We start from the raw sequence: 25,287 nt of genomic DNA, 5'->3' as shown, positions 1-25,287 counted from the left end.
CAATTCTGTTATCAGGTAGAGGGTAATATATTCGCCGTTTACAACATGGGCACAAACGATCATCCGATCGGTGAAGCCAGCGTTAAAGTCAACGACAATCAGTATCACGTCATAAGATTCACGAGAAACGGAGCAAACAGCACGCTCCAGGTTGACGACTACAACGTCCAAGCAAATCATCCTTCCGGTAAGTAGCATGAGTTTCCAACCAGTTTCATATGCTTGTTCTGCGAGGGTTTATTATTGGCAAAAAGCACTTGAAGCGGTCCTTGGGATCGGTTATTCGCTGATGAGCTACGAATTGCAGTTGGGAAACTCTTAGTCGTTCCTCCCAACGATATTATTGAAATAATTTGGAGTATCAGGGATCCCATGGCCTGGGCTTTCTCCTATTTCATCCAGATTACAACCGTTTTTACAAAAGGCAGTAACAAAAATAAATTTGTCGAAAAAACGACCGTACAATTTAACCACAAAAAATAAAGGAACAAAAAAACTTTTCACGAAGCTGCGTAAAACTTTGTTCCCGATGTCAAAGTAGCCCTGGCTTGCGGTGTGTTTTAGCGCCGCAGGTGCGTCGTTTTTAATCAATTACGCGAGTCGTGTAATCGGGAACAAAAATAGACACCTCGGGTCGAAAATGAAAGTACTGAAAAGTGGCTTACAACATCGGCATTTTTAATTCTGTGCAAAATCATCGAAAAATATCGTGCGGTCACAAAAACTACGTTTTCTCACACAATCAGTGTTCTCATGACAATACCAATCCACTGCAATAAAATCTTAATATTTTTTTGTGCAAAATAATCTCTCACATATTTCACAATGGCATCAGCAGTAAAATTTCTCGAGTGTACGACTTGCGAGACCGAGAATTCAAATATTTTACAACCGAATAAAACACTAACAAAAATATAATCTGCAAAATGAATTGATTCGTAACAAATGCCAATGGGGGAGTCCGTTCGGAAAGAACGTCGTCGAATTACTGAGGAGAGTCCGCGATCTCGGAGCTCCCAAGAGCCGAGCAACGACTAGAGCGACGACGAAAAGGGTCGCGGTAACATTGGGCCTCATTGGTCGTCCCATTTCTCCCTCTCCAGCCTGAATCATCCCCGAGTTTGGTAGAATGGGAGAGGAGGCTTGGAAATGAAAAGAAATAGTACCTCGGAGGGGATATTTTCTCGTCGAGGTCGCAAAGAAACTGGAGAAGCGGGGGCGCGAAGAGCGTGAAATCTTTTGTGAACGGGGCTCATAAATCTTCAGAGACGAAGAGGCCCAAAAAATCATTGAAAATGCCTCCTTCGCTCGAAAGACTTTCGTCGATATCATACTTGCCGGATTTTAGAAAGCGAGATAATTGGTTTCGATTTTTGTTCACTTCTTCTATCTCACACAGACACACACACACACACACACACTCGAATCTTGAGAATGGAATTCTTACGAATCAACTCTGCTCTCATGTTGGCCCGATACAAATGACACGCTTGAACTGATCGGGGATATTGATACATCGCGCGGTATTTTATGTTCCCATTTCGTCTCGAGAGATAATCGAGCTCTTCTGCCGAATTTATTTTATTGCGACCGCAGGAGAAGCAGTCATTAATTTTCGGAGCTTTCCAGGTTCCAGTTAAATTTAAAACCTTCTTCGTTTTGCTGCTCCCCGGATTTCGTAGTCCCGGTTAATTGGTTTCCGAGTCTGAGCAGAAATCGAGAGCTAACGTACGTTCGGTCCATCGCACCGATTTCATACCTCTCCGATACAAATGACACGCTTCGAGTTACGATTACACTCAAATGAGGCAAATTTTTTCTAACACTCGAAAAAATCGAGCTCCAACTGTCCCCTAAAATCCTGATACATGCGGGTCCAAAGGCTATAGTATAATAATATTAAATGACTTCACTGCTGAGAAAAAAAATCTTCCCTTCTACGATCCGACTTACGTTGTAATACGTTCGAAGAAACGTGACAATCGTTAATGGAATTTGCAATTCTCCTTTTTCCATGAGTTTCCATCCATCATAATAACATCGAATCGATTTTTGGCGTAAAAATTTCGTCCCGCGTGACTTTTCCGAAAAAAAATCGTACCCGAGTCTTTCCTCACGAATTTTCCATTGTGAGAAAACTCGTTTCACCCACATCGGTATATGAAGTCCTGATAGATCGGCCTTGGGAAAGCTAAACTTTTTTTTCTACCCCAAGAATCGTCGTCCTTTCTTCACGACCGATCGGCTCTCGCAGGTAATAACCGAAAAATTCATTCACTCGTTACACCCACCGAAGCACGAAATCGTTGTGTAGGACCATCGTGGGTGCTCGACGCAGACACACTTTTTTCAAAGTTTTCTTACCTCCCTCGCTACCTCGAATCCTGATGCAGAAAGACGATTTAATTGGCTCGAAGGTCACGCTTCATTGTGAGGAATTCGAGACGATCCTTGAGGCATGTTTCAAGAGAAAACCTCCACAGCGGGTGGTTCTGGACCCGCTGGTCTATGAAATATCGAATCGATTTCTGAGAAAGCTGTACGAGGCCAGAAACCGAAATGTGATTCTCGCGCAGTGAAGAACGAAGAAGAAAAAACATTTTAGCTCTATGTTGAAAAGAAATGCATTGATTCGAACCCCCGTTGCCAGGCTTCGAATACTCATTCATTTTGCTGGTGCTATAGGGAACGAAAGACCCTTTGCGGAGCTTAGAAAATTTTCCAGGTTCCCCTGCGTCAAGGGGAAAACATTTTCCTCGAGGTTTCACTTTCTTCATTTCATAATCTCCGGTTCCCCAACCTTCGACTAATTGAATTTTCCGATCTCACGTCGAAAATCCTCGAAGGAAAATTTCCCAGGAGGCAACAGCTCCTTTTTGTATGAATTCCTATTAAAGAGTAGACAGTTCGAACGTTTTTTTTTTTTTTCATAGGCAAACACGAGCATTTTTCGTAATGAAATTCGATCAGTGGAGCTTCCATTTATGTAAAATGGAAATTGCTCATCCGGTATATGAAAATGTTCCTAAAAAAATTTGATCGGACCTTTCGAATGATGCTTTCGTGCTTCTTCCCCGTGCGAAAAAAATTCGAGGAGAGCGATTCGCCAACGTACGAGCTATATTTTCCTGGTCCGGCTCAGCTGGGTGAGAAGCATTTTTCAACATTTTTTTCTCACACAAAAAATTGGTCTCAAGGAACTACCCAAGACGGTTCTAAACCTCCGTCGAGATTTTAGATTCCTGATACTCACAGAAACGCTAATCCGCTTCATTAGTATAAACGTTTACCGCAATAATGCTGAATCTTACGCGGTGCGTTTAACGATCACCTGCGGCCTCCTCGGATGCTGCGATGTGTCATAAATCAACGTCTCTCCCAAGGTCCCTCCCCGCATTCGCACGGGAAGACGTTGCACGGGATGACACGGGCCTTCCATTTGTCGAGAAAACTACCATTCTCTCGGTATATAGGAACGTTCACTCCTTAAGGTTTTAATCCTCATTTAAAACTTTTTTTCTGCCCTCCGGGCCGAAGTTGCCGCATTCCGCCTACGTCGGACAGAAAAATCGTATACACACCTCGGGCAGGAAAAAGTAAAGCCTCAGACCACATGTTTGTCAGCCTCGGCTTCGCCTCGGCCGACAATTACATGTGATCTAAGACTTTCCTTATTTTCCTGCCCTAGGTGTGTAATATACTATTATTGCGCCTGTTTGCGAGCTGGAAATATTCGCGGAGCATTTCTTATTCAGTTATTCACTAGAAACCTGAAAAAAAGTTGTCCACGTTCGAAATATCGAATTCATAAATTTTCAGTAATGCAAAATGCATCAACAAGCTGATCAGAAGAACGATTGTGCACAAATTGATGATTTTTGAGTCTGGTGACTTAGTGTTCTTCGCTGAGAACGTTTGACTCGTTCGAGGTTAACAAAAAATTACATTTCTATAAAAAATTCTCTGGAAATTCACACTCGAGTACTGGAACTCTAATCGCAAGAAATTTTTAGCGGAAATCATACCGTTAAAAAAACCTCAAAAATGTGAATCATTATTCGAACCCGTGTCTCCAAATATTTGTACGTAAACGAAGCGAATGAATTTGAAAAATTCGAAATTCGAATTGAACATCGTTCAAGGAAAATGGAGAAATGAATTTTTCGGTTTGTACAACACGCACGAAAACAGATTCGAGAAAATAATTGCACACGGGAGGAAAAGAAATAGACATGATAGAGTTGTGCAGGGCCGAAAAAGGACGATTGCAATAAAATGCACGCAATGAGCCAATCTGCTTCTCCCTCAATTCGAGTCCGAGGATCGTTATCTTTGAAACTCCCATCATGATGGGGCAAACGGAACGCGAAAGAGAGTGTCCAGGACACACCAGGAACTCGCTACTCTTTCTCTCTCCCCCTTTCTCTCAATGTATATAGCGAATGAACGTACGAGGTGCTCTCGAGAGCGGGGTGAATCTAATTTGATTTAATTAGAATAAATTTGCCTCGGTCGGCTCAAAGTTTCTAGCTCTACAACAGCATATAAGCCTGGTACGTGAATTCATCAAATTATGCGTAGAACCAAGAGCTCCGGGCAGTGGGAGGCCAATCGACCCACCAACGAATCTTTCCTCGCATCTGTCTCTCGATAATTTACACATATGGCAGAAAAAAATGTTTCAACACTGGCGAGTAAGTGGATTTTAACAGGAGTAAAAATCGTAGCATCAACGAAGACGACATTGCTGATAAGGATGGAGATTAAAAAATCGACGGAAAAGTGACTCCAAAACTCGTTTAGGCGACAGATTTTACATGAGCCGAGAACTCGCGATGACGCTCTTTTCATTTATTCGTTTCGTGCAATAATTTTCGATTATACACTCCATTGTTGATTAGTTATTTTGAAAACAAAGAACGAAAACCCCATCCAGAAATCTGTTTCGAAATATTTGAGGGTTCTGACCCAATTTGACGTCAAGGACATCCGTGTGTCAGCCATCTCCAAAAATAAATGAAGCCTCAAAGCACAATTCCATTGAAGACTCATTATAAATTCTTTCGCATCGAAAAACAGTTTTTTCCATATTGTTTCGCTCGTTCAATTATTTTTAGTACGCTCGTTGTTGAACGGATTTTGAATCACAGATTTCGCAGCCCGAAGTGATAAACACACATTGGAAAATCAGTGTCCCGTGACTCCGTCCTCAAGCGTAAAGATATCTCATTTCCTGGTGGAGGCACGTGCCGCTCATATTGGTGAGCGTCTCGGGAACCGGACAATTTTATTGCAGCATTTTACGAGTTCGAATTGAAACGAAAAAAGCACTGTACAGACCTTAGAATCGCGAATGATAATGAAAATTTATCTGTTCCATTGTTTCCATAATTTCCGGAAATCCTCGAATGCTGTTAGGCACACGCAGCTGGGCACTTTGAAAGTTAGTTACTCGTTTGTATTTCAAGCGTTCCCATGACATCGATAGGAACAAAAGAAAAGCGTCATGAAAATCTTTCAACCTTCAACAATCATGAATAAAACCTCAATAGAATAAAAATAAAATAAATGAATATTCATATTACTCATTTGAAGAAAATCAAACAAACTTTGTTCAACAAAAAATATGAATTTCGTCTGCGTAGCCCGCCCTTGCAAACAGCTGAACTCCGGCGTTTCTGAAACCCTGTTCGCTCAGTAGACGAGGCTTTGTTGCTTCAACCCTTTTTCGTCGTTCCTCGTCTACATCGACTACCTCTTCGGTGTCTCGATCGCACGACCATTCGACCCTTTGCATCTCTGTATACGAACATTGTAACTGGTGCCGACGATCTCTCACCCATAATTGGTCAGAGTACGGACTCCTGGTGCACGACAATTAATTGCTCTCTCCCTGCTCCATCTCTCTCTTCCGTCCTTCTTTTCGATAGGATCGACTTCTCGTTTGCTTTGCTTCCCTAATAACTTTCTGGATCATACCGTGCCCTTTGCGCGCAAACCATCAACCTCTCGAACCTGCATTTTTACACCCTTCACAGCATACGAATCCATACGTGTTTTCACCATCTAATTTCAAACTATTTCATGCCATATTAATATGGATTTGTTGATCCTTGAGACGGCTTCAATGCGAGCACAATTGTAGTGTTATTTTAAGTAGATTTTACTCCTATTTTAATCATAATCGTAACTGAGGGAATGTGAATTTGTAAATAAATTTTCTTCGGAGATTTCTAGCTCTGTTCACTTGGAATTACCATTTTTATTGTTTGAGTAACTTTTTTTAGATGAAAAATCGAGTTCTCTATATAAGACAAACGTTGCGACTAAAATTAAACTTTTAAAATATTTTCACTCAAAAGTTGATGCTCGCTCAATCAAATATGGTGCAAATATAATTTCGCAACGAATATTAAATTTCAATGACGCTTATCACCCTAAACGTGATGAAAAGGAGTTTTGTTACTCCCATGGATTCTCTGTCGTACTTAAACAGACGAAAGATGCGGCAAACGTATTTGTCCGATGACGAAAGAAATGAAAAAGTTGATTGAACGCAGAGCGATGTGCAATCTGAATGAAAAATGTGGACAGCATCCCCGGCAGAGGGCGACCACGAGAGATGGCTGGTGCATGCGCTTTTACCAACCTTCGTCAACCTTCTGCTATCCTGGCTTCTAGAAATTCGAACGAGTTCGAAACTTTAACCCTTTCCCACACGGAGCAAGGGTCTCGGCGAGAATGCACCGGGGACCGTTAACCTCAGGGATCGCTCCGAAGAAAGAGGCTTATCGAGTTAAGACGGACGTGACCCCGAGCAAACCAAGTTTAATGAACACGACGCACGTTAGGCATCATTTCTATTCGTACCATTGAAATCCTCAATCGGCAAATACCGTACGTAGGGAAAGAAAATTTCCCTTCGTTTATCAATTTTTTAAAGAAGTTCACGCGAATCTAGTGGAAATCGAAAATTCCAACTTTGAGAGTTGAAATTTGGAAATATCCTAGAAATGTGCAGCGTGCTTCTATTCCCAGAATTATCGTAGGATCTACCGTCTAGTTGTCGAGAAAACAATTAACGAAAATCACACTTTTGAAGGGTTATACACAGACTCTTATGGCAGGCACACTCCCTGTGCGATCATTTGGACTTAATGAAATGAGGATTCTCCCAACTTTGAAGAGCCGAAAACGAGAATAAGAAAATATAATGTTTTTAGACATCGATGATGACTCGAGAAAGCCTCGTTACCTGTGAAAATCACTTGGGAATGGAAAAATAAAAACACTTATTTGAGGTTAACGAGTAACAACGACACAAACGGTGGAAGGTTTGACAACACCATGAGCCAGCTGGTTTAAAATATAGATATGCATACGCATATAAATGAAAAAAGGCTGTTGTCACATTTTGCTTGAAGACTTTACTACGAAAGTATTTAAACTGCTATCATTGTGTATTAAAAATTGATCAATCTCAACAAATAAGTTACACATAAATTTAATAATTGCGAGAATAAATTTTAATCGTTTCTTTGACCATCAAAAGAGCAAAAAAGTTCAGTTGCTTTTTTGAATGACAAGTAACGCATGATCTTCCTCAATGACTACGATTTTCCTCGCGGAAAAAAAAAAATTGATTCGAGCTTCCACCCACTGATTTGCTACATACGCAGTCACTCGTACGATAATTCTGCAAGTGACACGAGCGATGAAAACAAAAGACGTCCATCATTGCCGAAAAGAAATGAAATTGTTTAGAGAAAGTTTGTTATAAATAAATATTGAGCGATTGAAGCTTCCAAGAATGAAAGCTCAGTCGACGCGAGCGGTATAGACCATCAGAAAGAAAGCGATTCGACAAAAGATTCATAGCTACAAAAGAGGAAAGAGAATAAAATGAAAAAAAAAAAAAAAAGAACGAGTCATCGGGGATGAAGCCAGAGGAATAGTGGAGTGAATAGCGCCCCTCGAGATCGTCGAGTGCGAGATTCCGATGGGAAAACCTCCTCCTGGATTCTGCTGTTCTGCTTCATATGTGGAGGTTAACGTGTCCCCGAGCCACATGTTCTCACGCCACTTCTCAAACATCGCGACGAAGGCATCGACTTTTCTCGCCTCCCTCATTTCTCATCCGTTCCTCTCGTTCTTTCTCACCATGCTTGCGCGTACACGCTCTTCGAATACGAAATCCCCGAGGCTGATAGACGCGAATGAAATCACGATTCTTGCTATATTCATTTTCTTTCTTCAAGCGAGATACTTCTCGACTAAATTTCATTCAACATTTTTCAATCATCGCGTATCAACGTGAAATTCTCTAGAGAGCTTTTCGCGATTAAAAAAGACAGAAAAGTCAACGGAATGGGAGAGGAAATTCCTCGTGGCAGCATTCCGGCCATGGAAATTCATTGTGTTTGTATCCATGCACATTCGTCAATTGCACGCATTCTGTAATTATTAAAATATTCATTAATTTTTAATATTAATATTAATATTGATTAAATTAAATTAAAAACAGACTGCACGTTTCAATTTTCATTGCTCAGTACTTCCAATTGTAAATTCGATTCATTTTACCAAACACCTTAAATAAATCGTCTGGTCAGATAATTTATATTCGAAAAAATGAGATACTGGATGAGATTTTCGCTGACGATCATATACCAAAATAATTTATCATTGGTTGTTGGATTTATTATTTTTACTGTGCCCAAATGCTTCGAACTTATCTATGCTCGTAATAACTTTTGACAAAGGCATTAAAATTGTCACCGCAGAAGCGAAACTATTGTGGCTCGACGATGGCGTACGTACAGGGGCGGTGCGCGGGGGTGAAACTCTCATCAGTTCTAAAACTACCTCTCGTCGAGCCTGGTATCCCAATGGAAAAGGTCACGTCGCAGGCTTCTCCTTTTTTTTGCTTGCGCACTTCGAGCCCTTCGTATATCTCTGACGAATGGGCTTTTTTAACGTTGTATTAAAACTTACCCCTTGTACAATATGTGGGGCCACGGAATACAGGTCAAAATATCTGGGCCAACCCGAAGATTTTGTCTTCTTCGCAACTGATGCTCTTTCGATACTTATTTGGACCAAACGGGCAGCAAAAACCAGGGCGTTTTCGCCCATCTGTTTTTCTCTTCTCTCTCTCTCTCTCTCTGTCTCTGGCTCTTTGGAGGACCCAATACAACGCTTTCATAAAGCCTTGGTATACGCGACGATACACGGATTACTTTTCAATCTCGTTGAGTCGCCTGTTACAGCCTCGAACATCTTCGCACGATTGGAAGAAATAATTTATCTTACCGATATTTTCATACATTTGAAGCATGAATAGTTGATGTTTTTCCTGATATTCAACATTCTTCATTGATAAATGATTGCTAGGAATCTATTTCAATTAAAATATTTACCTTCTCTTTAATTTTTCTACTCTTGTGTTACATTATTATTGAAACAAAGTTGTATCAGTCGTAGAAATTTTGATGTGTGTACACTTTTTAAGGAGTGTTAATTTTTGTTATATCGTCATTGAACTTCGTTACAAAAACTCTATTGTTAACATTAAGAGGATGAAGATCAGTATATCGCAACCGTGAGTGCGAGAGAGAAAGCTTCAAATTTCGAAATGGAAATTCTTCGAGACAGTTTGAACGATTGAAACGAGGCTCTGTCAGCCCATTTTTGCCATCGTCCTGCGTAGGATGACAGAGTCTTTTTTAATCGTTCAAACTGTGTCAAAGAATTTCGATTCTGAAAATTCCAAATAAGAGAAACCGGCGACTGGTCCATACTTCTTGAAAATCCATTTAGAAATGGTTCTGGGTTCTGGGTTAAATTCTGTCTCGAGTGTCTTTGGCTCCGAGTATTTCTAGCATGAGAGCTAATACCTGAAAACTCAATTCGTTGCTCAGACATTATTATTGCCCGCCCTCGCGGTCGCTGCCATAAAAAGGAACCGAAACTTGGAGGTATTTCAGAGGCTCCTCCTGGGAGAGCCTCAAGGGTACGTTGGGGCGGGGTGTTGAGAAGAGAGAGGATGAAAAAGGCTGCTCTTCGATTCTTATGATCTCCTGGTCCTCAAGTAGTCCACTTCTATTGCAAATTTCAACCCTTTGCTTCCCTCGATAGTGATACGAAAGGTTTTTCAGATCAAATATATTTGGCTGTTCAAAGGATAAAAGTAGAACGAATCGCAAGCCAGTACATTGAATTCTCGTTTTTCATTGGACGCTTTCGCATCGACGACGATGAATTTCTTCCTATAAATGCCTCGACTCTCCACTCGAACCTCCAGTTTTTCAAATGACCAAATCCCCTTTAAAATTCAAAATGGCCACAGCAAAAAATGGCATATTCGAGCGCGCGGGCGAAGAAAATACTCGGTCCGAGGGTATACTACCCTGATCCCTAATTAGGCAGTTCTATTCAGCAGGCTAGATCTCTGCCCTGGGGAGCTCCGACCATTAGTATTCCTGCGGGTTCCTTTCAGCCAGTTGCCCTTGCCTCTCATCAATTCTGTAACTGCCCATATTTTTTTTTCACATTCTCAATTATCATAATTCCTTCCCAAATGAACCCAACGATCTTTCCTCGACAGGAAACCGTCGTAAAATAATTACACACCTCGAGACTTATTAGATTTTTTTTATATTGGCAAACCAGAGATACAAATAAACTGTTTAAATTATTATTCAAAATATTAGCATCTTTGGAAAAATAAAAAATATTTCGCTATTCTATACGAAATTTTATCTGGAATCGACCGTCAAATTTTAGATTCCGAAAATTTTCGAAAAACGTCTTTCCACTCTTGAATATTTTCCAATAATATTCGCCAAGTTCCAATAAGTTTATACTCGTTAAAACTCAGTATCTGGAAACAGTATGGGGAAAAATCCTTTTTTTGTTTAACGGAACTCGAATTCGATTTATTTGGATTTTAATTAAAATACAGCCCAGGAAAGAGGCTGCTAGCTTCTGAAACCGTATTCGGCTTCGCATGCTTTAAAGAGTCGAATAATTCTTCGGAATCGTTCCACCGCAATGCAAACTTGTATGGTGTTTGTACCGTATACGGATTACACGAATCGAAATATACACATGTTATGAGAGAAACTGGAGCTAGACCCGCGTGCATACGTTGCGTCGATTTACTTGTCACATTTTCCTGCACTCCTGGCTACGCGGTAAATACGAAACATTGCTATATATAAACTTCTCTAAAGAATTATGAAGAGAAACATAAACTGGATCACATACTCGAGAAAATGTACATGTCGAATAATTCTCAAGGAATGGTGAATTTGCGTGCGAGCCCAGGGCACCGGTCGCGTGTACGAAATTCAGCGTCGGGGATATGTTTGGCGGGGGTGGATTTTTTTGCTTGCTGCGCGAACTCATAGTTTCCTAGTGGGACCGTCACGCTTCGAGCCCGAATTTCGCAGGCACGACGCATCGCAATAATTAATTTATTTTTCGATTAAATCGAAAATGACGCGATCTTGTTGCAGTTCTTCGAATAATTTGCAATTATTACACAATAAATTAATTTCATGAACATTTTTTCAAATATTGTTACAACTCCATTTGAAGCATCACTTGAACCCGGGATGAGCTCTCCAGATTTCGATTCAATTTGACTGCAATTTCAATGTGGATGGAATGCACTCGTCACGTGTTGTGAAATTTAGCCCCGCGTTCCATGCATCGAACCAAGTCGTCCCTCGGAAACGCCCTTCCAGTTATTTTCCCTGTAAACCGCGAGAATGGGGCAATGAAAATGAGTTTTCTTTTTTGCCGACTTTGCAATGCACGGTGCTGAAATATGCCGAAAATCGGAGCACAGATTTGACGATTCTCCGGTAGAACGAACGCGGTAGTGAAAATCATGAAGCAGAAGAGGTCTCGGGGAAGTCCCTAAGAAACTTTGACTCGATCGATTCTTCGAAAACTCAAGATTTCGTTCCTTCGTTGCCCTGAAGCCCTAATACACGAGACTGTGAATTTGACCGCGAGCGAGAGACGTTCTCACGCTTCGGGGCCCTCTCTGAGAGAGGTGAGGATAAATGTACGGGCAAGAGACTCGTGAAGTCTTGGAAGCGCGCCCTCGAGGGTCGTGGGAGTATCGTTCCTCTCTGTCTTCCTCTCCCTCTCTTACGTTCGGCTCACGCCGGGTACGGAAGGACCTTTGAACCTCGCGGAGGAATGCCGAGCCAGCATGAGGGATATTTAACCGATGCTTCGAAGGCCTCTGGCCCTCACGCATACGCGGCTATGTATAGATGATTAAAAATATACAAATATTCAATCGCTTTGAGCTTGGTAGATGATCCTGTGATCGAACAAGCGCCGGAAAAGGTCAAATAAAAATGCACGACTGTGGCGGAAGTAGATTTCCTATGATCAGCTGCGAGTGAATCCTCATATTTTTTTAACCAAAATTAAAGGAGCTACGCTGAAGAATTTCGTGTTTTCCTCCTGGAAAAATGTCGAGAGAAAAAATCCAATTTTCCTTCACGATATTAATCCGAGAATTTATTTTTGTTGTTTGTTTTTTCTCAGAAAGATCTTGGAGTATCAGGTCTGAAAATCCGTTGGGATGTTCCACGGTTCTGGGAAACACGCTCATGACATTGCCGCGCCAGGGTGCTTGAAGAAAGCCCGAATAATGCGGTGAAAAATTCTATCGTAGGAAAACGATTCTCGGAAGGATCTCCGAGCTCGTGCAGGCTCATGATATTGAAAAGAATGTTTTTTTTTCTCGAATCTCTTTCTCTTTCGACCGTTGAAAGATCGTTTTTTTCCTTTCGGGGATTAACGTTGAGAGGAGGACGAAGGAGGCGTGAGATTCGATGGGAATTCTTGCTTGGGATCACAGCGTGCATAAGCAGTGTGTGGATATGGATGTATACCTATACACACTGCTTATGCATGGAGCAGAAAGACTCGAATCTCGCAAGCGTGAGAAAGATTCTCCAACGAGCAATAATTTCTACTCACGGTTACTAGGGAATCAGTCGTATCGAAGAAGCTGCCTAAAGTTTCGAGGGCTGAAGTCATACGAAAAGAGTAAAACAAGCAGGAGGGGCGAGGCGAGGGGAAATTGCACGTGACAGCATTTCGAATGAGCCGTCCAAGTGATTAGAGACTAAAATCCGGTACGCCAATCATGACAAAGTAATGATTCGAGTTCTGGTATCGGGTATGCAATTTACAAAAAAAAAAAAAATAGAAAAGAAACAAACTCACGAAATCACTGGTCCTCGTGAATTTTTTCAAATCTCAAATATTCCAGAACGGTCGTTCGACACAAACCGTTCGTTTGATCTCTCAGCTTATAATTAAAGAAAAAAATGTCGATTACGCCGTGAGGGGAATTCGTACAAAGGATTTTCCAAAAAGATTGCTCGGGCGCCAGCAGGGTTCGCAGCGTCTTGGCAGCCCTCCAGAACGCTCTTCAGCTCTGCTGAGATCTTGGTAACCCTGAGAACGAGAAGCCACCGTTGGAATCCGAGTTCTCACGGTCTCTCGAGTCATTCGTTCGCTCACTCGCTCCCTTGCCATTCCGTTTCTTTCCCTCTTCGATCCGTACGATCTCGTATGGCCAACGCTCCTCGTCCTCAACGCTCCAACCTCCCGTTGACCGTGGACCTTTTCCAAACGAAGAAGAATAAGTTTTCTCATTGCCCGGCGCGTACGCTCGCGCGCACATACGCCGCGGGAACGATCACGTTCGGCCACATGCTCCTCGAGGAAACACCTCGAAAGAAAAAAGAAATCCTCAAACCTCGGGCATGAACGCGATCATTCGTTTCATGGGGGATGTTTTCTTCGGACGTATTTTCTACCTGACAATTTCTATGCCTCTTTTCGCGTATCTTCCTTTGGTCATGCCCAATGAAGGGATCGACGTTCTCAACGTCGATGTTCAACTAAATCTACGATCTTGTGAAAGTAAACAAAAAATTGTACATTTTCAATGTTTTCTTGAATTACTGATATTTGCTGGCATGGAATCTCTGCATTTTGGATTATGGTACGTCCCGTTGCAATACCGCCTTAAGGAGCTGTTAAATCACTTTCGGTTTCTAGATTTCCCTGCACGTGCTGGGGGGGTCAACCGTATTCTTTGAACGTCTGGTAAGACTCGGTACTTTTCTGAATTTCGATAAAAGGGACAGCGTCTACGAACTTGACGTTTCCACCGGCATAAAAACTCGAGACCTCGTGGTACGTCTCGGTTCGTTCTTTTCTCTCTTTCTCTATATTTCTTTCTCGTCGTGTGTCCGTCTCTCTCCGGCGGTTTCTGCATTCCCACGGAGCGTGAGAACGTATCGTACGTGCTCTTCCAGAAACTTTGATTTTTCTCACAGGCTGCTCGATGACACCGATATCTGGAACGACCAACGCCACGATCGTGGATAATAATACGCGTACGATGCTCCGTGCTTTTTTCTTTCAACGTCCCTTCAAAATCGGAACGCGCTCACGGGACGGGCCTTTAAAATTTAAATGCGTAAACGAGCGAAGCGTACGCTCGCGTGCCTGTACGCAGGGGAAACCGAAAGGAAGTGGTAACTGGGGCGAAATGGAGCAACGAACGAAGTGGGGAGTCGTGAAAAATTCTTCGAACATTGAAAACATTCGTTTTGATAACATTTCATGATTATTATTCAAACAAAACGTTTCGCTGGTTATGAAATTACGTCGATTTACAGACGTTGCTATATTTGCACAAAGATTTTCGGGCAGTTTATGCAAAAACTCATTCGAGATATTCATCGTAAAAAGCTGATTGAAAAAAACGAATGTTTGACGTATTTTCCACTGTGGGGCACACAGTTTTTGCTCAAGCCTGTATCCGATCTCAAATAGTCTCGTTCCATTTTGCCCCGATTTCCCACAGGCACGTATTTATGTGTATATGCAAGGATAGCAGAAACTCGTTGTGAAAATGAGAATTAAAGGGACAAATTTAACAAGAATTTCGTGTTCCCTCGTCCTTGACGGTTGACAACGAGAAATCTCGTCTCGCGTCTCGAGGACGAATTCGATTTTATCGCTCCGAGAATTCTCACGTGTTGCCGAGCAACATAAGCAATGAGGAGGTGGCGTTTGAAATTGGAAACTCGATTACAAGACTGGCCCCGAAAGTATGCTTTTTTTCTCCAAAATTGAGAGAACAAAAAATAGAGACGAGTGAAAAAACCGGACGGGCTCCAAAAGACGCGTGGGAACAGAGCACATGAGTTTCAGGAATTTTCGAGACTCGATTTTCCTCGAGACTTTAATATCCCAGACGGACACGATGGGCGGGTGGAATTTTGATTTGATTTTTCTTCCAGCTTAACCATCTGCCTCGAGAAGAAGGGAGCTTCTCACGAGTCCTCGAAAAACATGAGTCGCGAGGAAGTATTTTGTGACATGTGTCGAGCTTCGCGAGACTTTCTTCTTGTTTATACTCACTCAAGATGAATCCTCGAAATAAGTTTGCAGTCCTTTTTTCACGTGGTACTTTTCCGCGATGGCCCAACCTTGGTGGAGCCTCGCATCATTCGATTTCATTCATTTTTCCCAAGATTTTCAATCTAGTCGATTGACAGCCAGAGAAGCTTGCAACAATACTTTTTCCAGAACTGTCATTTTTCACTGTTCCTCCCAGTCATCGCTCTCCGGTGATTCTCGTAACGAACCTCAGCTCGACGAAGCAGCCGCCGAAGCGTTCTCACGAGTGACCAAACAACATGAGCATCGAAGAAGTAATTTCGAGTGCGTGAACGATGAAAAAAACGAATGTTCGAGCACGTGGGAACTCGTCGAGCTGCGAAAGTTCACAACCCTTGAGGAATTTACCACCCTTGAGAAATATCTCTCCCTCTCCCTCAACGCAGATTGCTAAATTCTTCCCACGAAGATCGCATCAGCTGTAAGAAAGTTATTTTGAGAATGTGAGAGAGAGAGAGAGAGTGACAGGGCTATGAGAATTTTTATTCTTGCCAAAGACAACGGAGTTTCGGCTGGCTGCTCACAAACTCTGAAAAACTACGAGATTCATTAGCTATGACGTGGCCTGCGTAAAAGGAACGACGATGATTTCTTGCTCTTATAAACGATTTTTAGGCATCTATCAACCAACGAGTATCGATTGTTCGTACACAGACAATAAAGAACGAGACAGCGATAACGAATTGAGGAAAATGTTTTATAAAGTCATAGGATAAAACACGTCGGAACGATGAAGCTGCGAACCGAGACGAAAACTCCTTTACGCCGTGGACAATCTTCAGAAGCATCGCCGATTCGTGCAACCGTCGATAGTTTACGATTTTGAGTTCGTCGTCCCTCTCACGCTCATCGGTGGAACATGAGTCGGGAAGAAGTCGCCTCGAAATATATTGACCGGAATTAGTATAATCTGCCCCTTGCTCCCTCCGCTTCCCTCCGCGTCTGTCGGAGATTCTCGAGAGCGCGGACAACCGGCTCTCGCGCACCTGCTATTTTCACTCCTTCCATTGGACAACTCGAACGCCGTGCAGAGCTCGACATCATGCATTTGAACGCGGCGCTTTAAATCGCCGCGAAGCAATAAACGGGCCGTTTGTTCATTCAATTTTCATGGAAGTTCCAAATTGACAGAAACCGTTCGGTGCCTTTCCGCGAGTCTGTAGATTTCATGCAGGTTCGTTGCTCGCCATTCTTCCGAGATGCTTTTCGCCCCAAGGAAATCTGGGACCGAGGTTTTCCAGGCTAAATCCTCGGGATGGGCCCCAGCCCCGGGGACCCGTAATTCGACGCACTTCGAAAAACATGTGAAATTTGTACTTCCAACTTCTCAAACTTACTGTTCTCCTATTTATTGTGGCGAGTTGCCCGGCCTGGAGCTGCCTGCCATTTGTTGTTCACCGCCCACATCGCAGCATTCCGGGGCCGAATGGAGCGTAAAATGGAAAATTTCTCACGCGATCTACAGCAATGTCTTCGCATATTCCAGGTCACATGCGTCAATGCCGAGAGTACGCCGAATTTCGGTGACTTTCTACGATAGCATAAGCTCCTATCTCTGAATCGTCACCTCAAGTGCGTGAGAGTTTACCGGCTTTTTCAAAAAGTAGAAAATATTGAACTTTTGAAGATCGCTAGAGCTGAAAAAACAACCCTCGGTCGAAAAACGCTCGAAATAGTAGCGACTCCCGGCCCCTGCCTAAACTCCTAATCCTTGTTTACCATCGAAACCGCAGAATCCCACGGTCGTGGGAGCCAAACGAGCGAGATTCGTCACGGTAACTCGTGGTAAATTTTGGTGGGATGCTCGAAAAAGTGGGTAGAAAAAACGTTGCAACTTGTTGCAGGAGTCTACAATCCTGTTTCTCCAAAATCATTGAAACCACAGAATTTGGATAATTCGTAAAACTCAAATTTCCAAGGTGCCTAAATCGGTGATAGAAAGTCTCCGTTGATTGGCTGAAAAACTGTGGAGCCGAGTCTGCTCTCCTGTCTCCGGTTTGCCACCCGCACCACGAATGTCGAGGGCTCGTTAAAATGCGTGAAATTGCGGAAAGACGGTCCTCTGGGAAAGGGCCGGTGTGTTGTTTCACGCCCGTCTGCTCTTCCGCTTCTTCGGATCGTCTACTCTCCTGTTTCCGGTTTATTCCATTCACCCCGGGATACTGTTGGAACGACTGAAAACGGGGTATAATAAAAATTCGCAATGCTGAGCAGCGAGAAATGAGAAAAAAAGCGGTGCGAACACCCTCGGAGCCCACGGTCGAAGGTTACTTCCTCCGGTGATCTATTCTCCTGGCTCCTCGGCTCGGGTCTTCGACAGGTGTCGCAAGGATCACGATCCTCGGAGACCTCGCGGTCATCGGGTGTTCCCTCGCGAGGTACACCGTGCAGAGAGACAGACACCGGCGTTTCTACTGCATTTTTTTCCACTCCGATCTATTCGAAGGACTTGGCGCCCGCGTTGGCACTGACCTTCCTCAGTAGGTCTGACTTTCCTACGAGCCTTCAGCGAGACTCTGTTCTCCTATTCCTCGTTTACTCAGTTCAGCCCGGTGTTCTACATAAGGATACGGCACGAATACCGACGATCGTTTTGTGCACGAAAGAACGCGTTATGCAGGAGAATGCCAGCAGCGCGACGGATGCTCGACGTCCTCTCCACGCAGCTTCGAAAAACCTCGCGCACCTTTTACCAACTTCTACTTTCCTGACAACTTTACAACGAACGAAAAAATCATTGAAAAGACTGCCACTGTGCGCTCAACCGCAACACACGTCACAACAATAGAAGGAGGCTGTTTATTTATCGGTTTATCCTTCGTAAGCTGTAATCCGAAGGGCCCGTGAAAGCGAGTTCTTCGCGGTGCGTCGTTCTCTCCTTCCGGAGACGAAGAGCTCGAGCGGCCTCCTCTCGACGATACGATTCCGTATTTTTCCAGCGTCTTCCTCGCCTCTCATGAAATCCTGATTCGTCTTCACGCTTTGATGACCTCGGTCAATGGCAGACTGTTCGACACCACCACGCGCATTCCTCGCTGGTGAACCGCCGACCAATGACTCCGCGACGTACCAACGATGACTTCACGACGCGAACGCAAAACTCATCTTCCGCTCACCAAAATCGCCTCCTCCTTCGTCTCCGTCACTTCCCACGCAGCTTTTTATCACTCGGATTACTCTCATTCCCACTTTTTTTTCCACCTCGAGTTTTTTTCGCGGAAATCAGGAGTATAAAGAGATTGAAATTTCCCAATTTTTGGTGTATTGAGTACGATCCAATCGATCATCGATTTTGCGAAATTTTCAGTATTTTTTTTATCTTCTGAAAATTCTTCTGAAAACTGAAAACTCCATTGAACTATAAGGATCATAATTAATGGCGAATAAACACTCATGTGTTTATTCGATGATTTCTTCTGTACAATAATGCGAAAAATGAATGCAACTCGGATATTTGAGAACCTGAAAACTCGGAGACGAATATTTGACGCTGCTTCTTCCACGTTGCGGTTCTCGCTACTGCGTCGTTGTGCTCAAACCCTGATTTGTTGCTCGGCTCAACAAAGGCTTGCATATTCTAATTAATTTTCAACCATTAGTACCAATTTTTTCGACGAAAATGAGAAAAAAAAAGGATCGAAATCATGGGCGACAAAGCGATTTTAAGAGTCGGTGAAATGGGCGAAGGAAAAGTGCAATTGAAGGCGTCTAGAAGCAGGAAGTCTGAAGCTTTGGAAATGCTAAATCGCTCGGGGAAAGAGCCACGAGTTTTAAAGCGACGAACTCGGCCGCGGGCCTCGACTCGCTCGAAGCGTGTATAGTCATATTAGAAGAGTGTACACTCAGACAGAAGAGTGCCGACGCACGGGATAACCTCAGGGTTCTTGGTCGAAGCACATCGAGCACTCCCAAACGCTCTCGACTTTCTACTCCCTCATGAGCTCCTGTTCCAAATGGTACCATATTTCTCTTCGAGTCTCTAACCCGTTCGCGGATATTCTTCTCGTAACCCTGATTCAAGGGCTGATTCGCGAATAGCGAACAAGAGACACGTAGCGAAGATTCTCTTCGAGTTGCGCGAATTTGGTTATCGAGCGAAGAGAAGGAAGCGAGAAAAGGAGAATGGAAAAACACCCTCTGCCTTGGCATGAGTCCCTATTTCAGTCCCACGAAAAAGTAACCCTCTCGAGCCTAAGGACGCACTTGCCACGGAGCCCCACCACGCCTCCTTCTCTTTCTACGCTCGGCCTCTCCTTTTGCCTGCGCTGAAAAATATCGCGGACGCAGAGACAGGGGGAAGGAAGCAACGTTCAGCCGGAGACACGAACTTCCTCGACGTTTCTGGACTCCTGGTGGAAGCTCTTCGATTAATTCGAGTTTACAATGTTCTTCACGCCTCTCGACGTTTACCGATGACCAATTAACGCGTATTTTAACTCACCTCTGTAAATTAGTCAGGTTTAGTGCCTCATTATAAACATGATTGTTGGAAATGAAAAATAATCGTGATGCGCAACGGAATGTTGAGGGATCTGGAACCAATCGGAGCCGACGCGAGCCAGGAGGCTCTCCGGATCGATATGCTGCTTTTCATCATCGATCATTTCATTTTTGGATTCTCGTGTATTTTTGCCTCTCTTTTTTCCCTCATTCCCGACCAAAACGAAACAGGGCCGCGGACTCTTTTTCGATTTTGCGAGAGCGCCGCGTCGACGTCGCCACGGACCATCTTCGACTCCAGCGTCTTCATGTTTTCCTGCTACTTCGGGGATATGGAATTTCTGTTAACATATTTTCGTACGCCCACACCAAGCCTCGTAAAATCACTTCGCTACAAACGCTCGGTTCGCTTAAATCAAATCTCTTTGAAACTCCACGCTTTAGAAACAATTTTTAATTCAAGCCCCGTACTTATAAAGCCACATCAATTTTTTATTGTGTTGCACCTAAACCCATTCGTAGCAACAAAATCAACGTCGGATGAGGTTATTTTACAAAATATTCTCAATAATCATTGCAGTTTTATCTCATCTTCAGACTTTATTCGGTCGATAACAAAAGGAATAAAAAATTTATCTATTTCGTGTGAAATTCAATGCAGTGTCAACGCCGTTGACGTTCGATGAGGCTCTAGGAATCATCGTTATCCGCTGTTTTTTATCCACGACTGCTAAAGCTAAAGATCTTCGAGCTCTGAAGAGCACAATTTTTGTCGAATAATGGCGGCGAGGGCCTCTTTCGAAATTCGGAGTCTTCTCCTCACACATTCTACTCTCCTCGTAGAAAATCTCTGACTAATTTGTATTTACAATGATTTTGACGCCTTGAAATGAATTAAGAAAAAGCGAGGAATAAAGGGACAATGGAATATGGAAAACCCGGGGTTTAGTGGCAGCTGAACATTCCGATCTACCATTAAAAACATATACAAATATACGCTTATGAATAATCGGGAAAACGGTTCTTCTGACCCGTCGGTTCCATCGCTTCTTCGGCTTCCTCCTCGCTCGCGTGTTATCCGGACCCAATCGGTACCAAAAATGTCCGTTAAAAAATGATCGAGCCTCCCACGAGATTCCCACCGAGCACAAATACCTTTTTTCTCTTTTTACAAAAACTCTCATCTTACCTCACCGACGCAACGACATTCATAGCTATATCCAGGAATCCCCTGAAAAATTTTGCACGTCCTCACCGATCCTGGGATCCTGGCAGACTTGTTTATTTAAGTCATTTCGTTGTGAATAGAAAAACCGAGTCACAAAAGGTATCCCGTCGCGATTCTGCCACGGACTCTTTGTGTTCGTTCAGGCACTACGGATTAGACGATCTCCTGGGGGAAAAAAGAGGCTTCCTTTCGGAGGAAACACAGTTCCTCCGGGCTACTGGTGCCCTGGTAACTCCGTCGGTTCAAGTGGTTTCTTCGCAGACAAGCTTCGATCGAATACGAACCCAGAAAGGTTTCGTTTGACCAACGTTCTGGGCGTTGGGTCAACATTTTTAACTGAACTGCAATAATTTGCGGTATCACGACACTGTCAACTTTTAGATCTTCCGGGCCGGAATGGGTTTTGAAAATAAACGATCCCTAAGCTCACACGAAGTTAAGGATTTGTCGAAAAAGTAAAAATATCGTTTATTGACAAAATTTACATCTATGCTGACGTGTGTAAAAACACATTTTTGTGCATCTGAAAACTTTCTCAAATTTGAGTCAAGAAACGATGACAACATTTCGGCACTCGTGAAAAGCAGCACAACGAATTGACCGAAAATATTTTTTCTGCAAGTCAAATTGGAGGATTTTGACTAAAAAAAACGTAGCTGATTTTTCAAATCGTCCCAACGATGGCAAATTCAAAGAAATAAAATAATAAGACGAAAAAAATGGACGAACATCGGTGTTGAAAAACACACGATGGCGCGTGCCTTCCTGAACCTGCGGGAAAGGAAGAGGCGCGATCGAGCCTTGGAAGAACGAGTTCAGGCTCCTCCCTCTTCATGCTAACCTGGCCGACTTGTTTACCAAAGTCATTTCTTCTGAATGAAGAGTGAAATTGGCGTGAAATTATAATAGGCTGAAGCCACGGGGGCTCGGGTCTATGAAACTTACACCCTAAAAATTGGCTCGTGTTACTGAAAGCATAATCGCGAAACCGTCGATGTTTGATTCGCCTCGGGTCTCGATGTTGAGCGGACCGAGCCGCGACGAGTGTGTCCTTGCGGACGACCTAGCGGCGCAAGGTTGAACCAACGCGGACCGGGACACCTGCTGGCTCGTCTGCTCTCCCGATACCCGAGACCAGCGAGACAGTGAGACTTCGGGTCAACCCTTTCGGGCCGAAATACTCGTGCTCGGTCGTATGCTCGTTTTACTGTGTTTTTAAGTGGGGATAAAGTGGCACGTCGGTGTTCTCAAGCTTGTGTACCTGCGCGTGATGCCAAATATTCGTAGGATCGGTATGGAAATCGTTGGAAATATGGGACAATGAGAAATCATTTTATCTTGTCATCTTCAACGTTTAATACAAATTAATAATATCGAAGAAATTATAAACAAATTTTTTCTTCACGAACGTTCTTTGGAATTTGTAATATTCTTCAATTTTAGTATTCTTCGTGTTTGATAAATGTTTACGAAATTAAAATGCAACATTTTTCATTAGCAACAATGGTTCTTAAACTAAATTAAAAAAATTTTCGCTTCACGAGTCATGGGAAAATTCAAAATTTGCGAAGTAAATCACTCAAACTTCGATGCGCTTAATTTCATTGCGATAACACGCGATACCCATTGCTGCAAAGCCCATCGTGGACGAACAGTGAAAATCATGACTCTCGAATTCGAAGGAACCTTGAACCATTCGAAAAAATGTTCGATTTTTGAGATGAGGCATGAAGATTTTTCGTTTTTCTCTGAATCGTACTAAAGTTTAGTGTATAATTCACACTGAAGGAGTTTCGAAACCGAATATCCGAGTCACAAGACTTGATAAACGTAACTAGAAATATTTTCGTAATTCATTTGCAGAATTACTCAAAAAACGTTCGTATCATAATTTCATAAAAAAAAGTCTCTCCATAACTTTCATCCTGTAATAATACTTTTCAAAAACACGTCATGAACCGGAATGCAGAAAAATTTCATTTCATCTATTTTATTCACAAACCGAAATAAAATTGAACAAATCCCCCTTGCAAGCTCCAATGTGGAAAGTCACATCGTCACTCACGTTTCGAGGGGAGAAGTTTTTCGTCGGGGAGACCCTCATTTATTGTGACCCCCAATAAACTACGTCGACACTTTTCGCACATGGCAGACTCCGCAACAAACGTTTTCTATTGCGCCTCTTTTATGTTCTCTTAATATCTCGATCTATGGTAAATACTTCCTCACGATAAAAGATAGCTCCGGAATATCAGGATACGAATAACGTTTAAGAATCTATCGAGTTAAAAGTGACAAGTTCGATTAGCTGTGCAGTATTAATGCGAAAGAAGTCGTTCGTCAACTCGCATCGACGATGGGTTAAGTCCGCGACGTAAATGCACCACGAGAATTTTCCTATTTTCATTAAGTTTTTTTTTAACGCTTTGATAATTAGCCGATAAAATGAGTTTAAAATCAAGGCCACATGTTTTTAATAATTTAGTGAAAAAAAAAAATGTTCCAGTGGTCATACAACTTTGGATAAAGGAGCATTCGTTATCAAGAATTTGTTCTCATATCTCGTTACTTTTAATCATTGTTGACTATTTTCACATCATTTAATTCTTGGTGCAAAGGTATTTTATCTTGGCATTCCGTTAATGTCACATCTTTCAAAATGATGGTTACTTTTTTGCCAAAAAGACGATAAACAGACCAGAAGTCAATTCGTTTGGGTGGAATTTTTCAAAATTTCGTTTTTCTACGTAAAATTCATAAATTCGAGAAGTCTCGTCTCTCTAAGAAATTCGGAATAAAACATCGTTAAATGTCACTTCCGTAGTTTCTCGGTGCCCTGGTAGTTCCAATTGACAAAAGTCATTTTTATGAAAGGGAAAGCAAGCGAGCGTGAAATTGAGCGTGCCAAGAGGCTCGCCGTTTTCGACACAATGGGAACCTTGAGGCAGGCCAAGAAGGGTCTTGGCCGTGTTCTTCGGAAGGGCCGCCTCTTCAAGAGCCCTTTTTCGGAGGTGCAGTACCTTCGTCCCTCGGCTGTTACCCTGATATATCTGTTTACCGATAGCACTCGAAATAATAGAGATCCAGTGGAGCGTTAAATTGGATTTCTCCAAACAACTGGTTGTCAACGCGTTGACAATAGCAGGAACCTGTGAGGCCCTTTTTCGAGTGATCTCTCAGTACTTATTCTCAACATGCGATCCTGTTCGAAAAAGGGAGCAAATTCGACGAGCCCCCATAGATTTTGACGGGGTACGAAGAAAATTCGGAAAGCGAGAAGCGGCATTTTCAGGGAAAGTGATTCTACGATTTTCACTGACCTTCGCCGGTCTCATGGGCCCCTGCTTCTTCTCGGTGACAATGTTTTTTATTCCTTATTTCACAACGAGTCTCGTGACGAGTCCCTTCCGTGAACCCTTCCGTCGAAGAACGTCGACTTCCCTTCCCGACATGTTTCCCTGAGAGCCTCAGTTTACAAGAATCAACTTTGAAAATAGGCAACAAATCGAGCGTGAAATTACAACGAAATTAGGGAACCCGCACGCAGAAGAAGAACGCACGTAGCCCTTGGGCCTCGCTCTTTGTTGACTTACCATAAAAGTACCGGCACATATAAATCCCATAACGCTGCGAGGGGGCTCCTTCAAGATCGCACACCTTCTTGCTCATGGGATCCTGTTCGAAATTGGGAGCACAGTCGTCACGCCCCGTAAACTCACCGAAGCCAGGGTTTAAAGGGCGATCTCGTACGACCTGAATGGATGGAAGAATCATTTTGACGAAAAAGCGCATACGAATTTTTTGCATCGTTTGGAAGGAAAATGACTCTCGTCTCAGGTCGCACGAGCGGGAAACGTTTTTGAGATGTTCTTCGTGTACCTTCTCAAAATTCCTGCTACCCCGCATAGCCAATTTTACAAAAGTCAAGATCGGTCCGGCGCCGTAGGCACTTTGGGGGTGAATGACAATCTGACAAGGAGATGATTGCTTCCGCCACGGCTAAAATCCAATTTTTATTATTTTTATCGTTACTGTTCAGCGAATATTGAATTGTAATTTACAATGAACGTGTCCATTGCGTAAAATTTGCGCACGTAATAATCAAA

At 42.9% G+C, this 25,287-nt stretch overlaps 1 protein-coding gene across 5 annotated transcripts in view; it reads left to right on the top strand.

The window, feature by feature from the left end:
- The window catches only part of Nrx-1 (Neurexin 1), a 216,591-nt gene that overhangs the window by 167,584 nt on the left and 23,720 nt on the right, over nt 1-25,287 (top strand). For all 5 annotated transcript variants that reach the window (XM_043416615.1, XM_043416616.1, XM_043416617.1 and 2 more), the window contains one exon: nt 16-187. In XM_043416615.1, the coding sequence (XP_043272550.1) occupies nt 16-187 (172 nt within the window). The remainder of the gene's footprint in view (nt 1-15; nt 188-25,287) is intronic.

Source organism: Venturia canescens, chromosome 4 (assembly GCF_019457755.1).
Source record: "Venturia canescens isolate UGA chromosome 4, ASM1945775v1, whole genome shotgun sequence".
Lineage (NCBI taxonomy): Eukaryota > Metazoa > Arthropoda > Insecta > Hymenoptera > Ichneumonidae > Venturia > Venturia canescens.
Note: the sequence above shows the minus strand (reverse complement) of the source record. Positions and strands in the feature narration are given on the sequence as shown.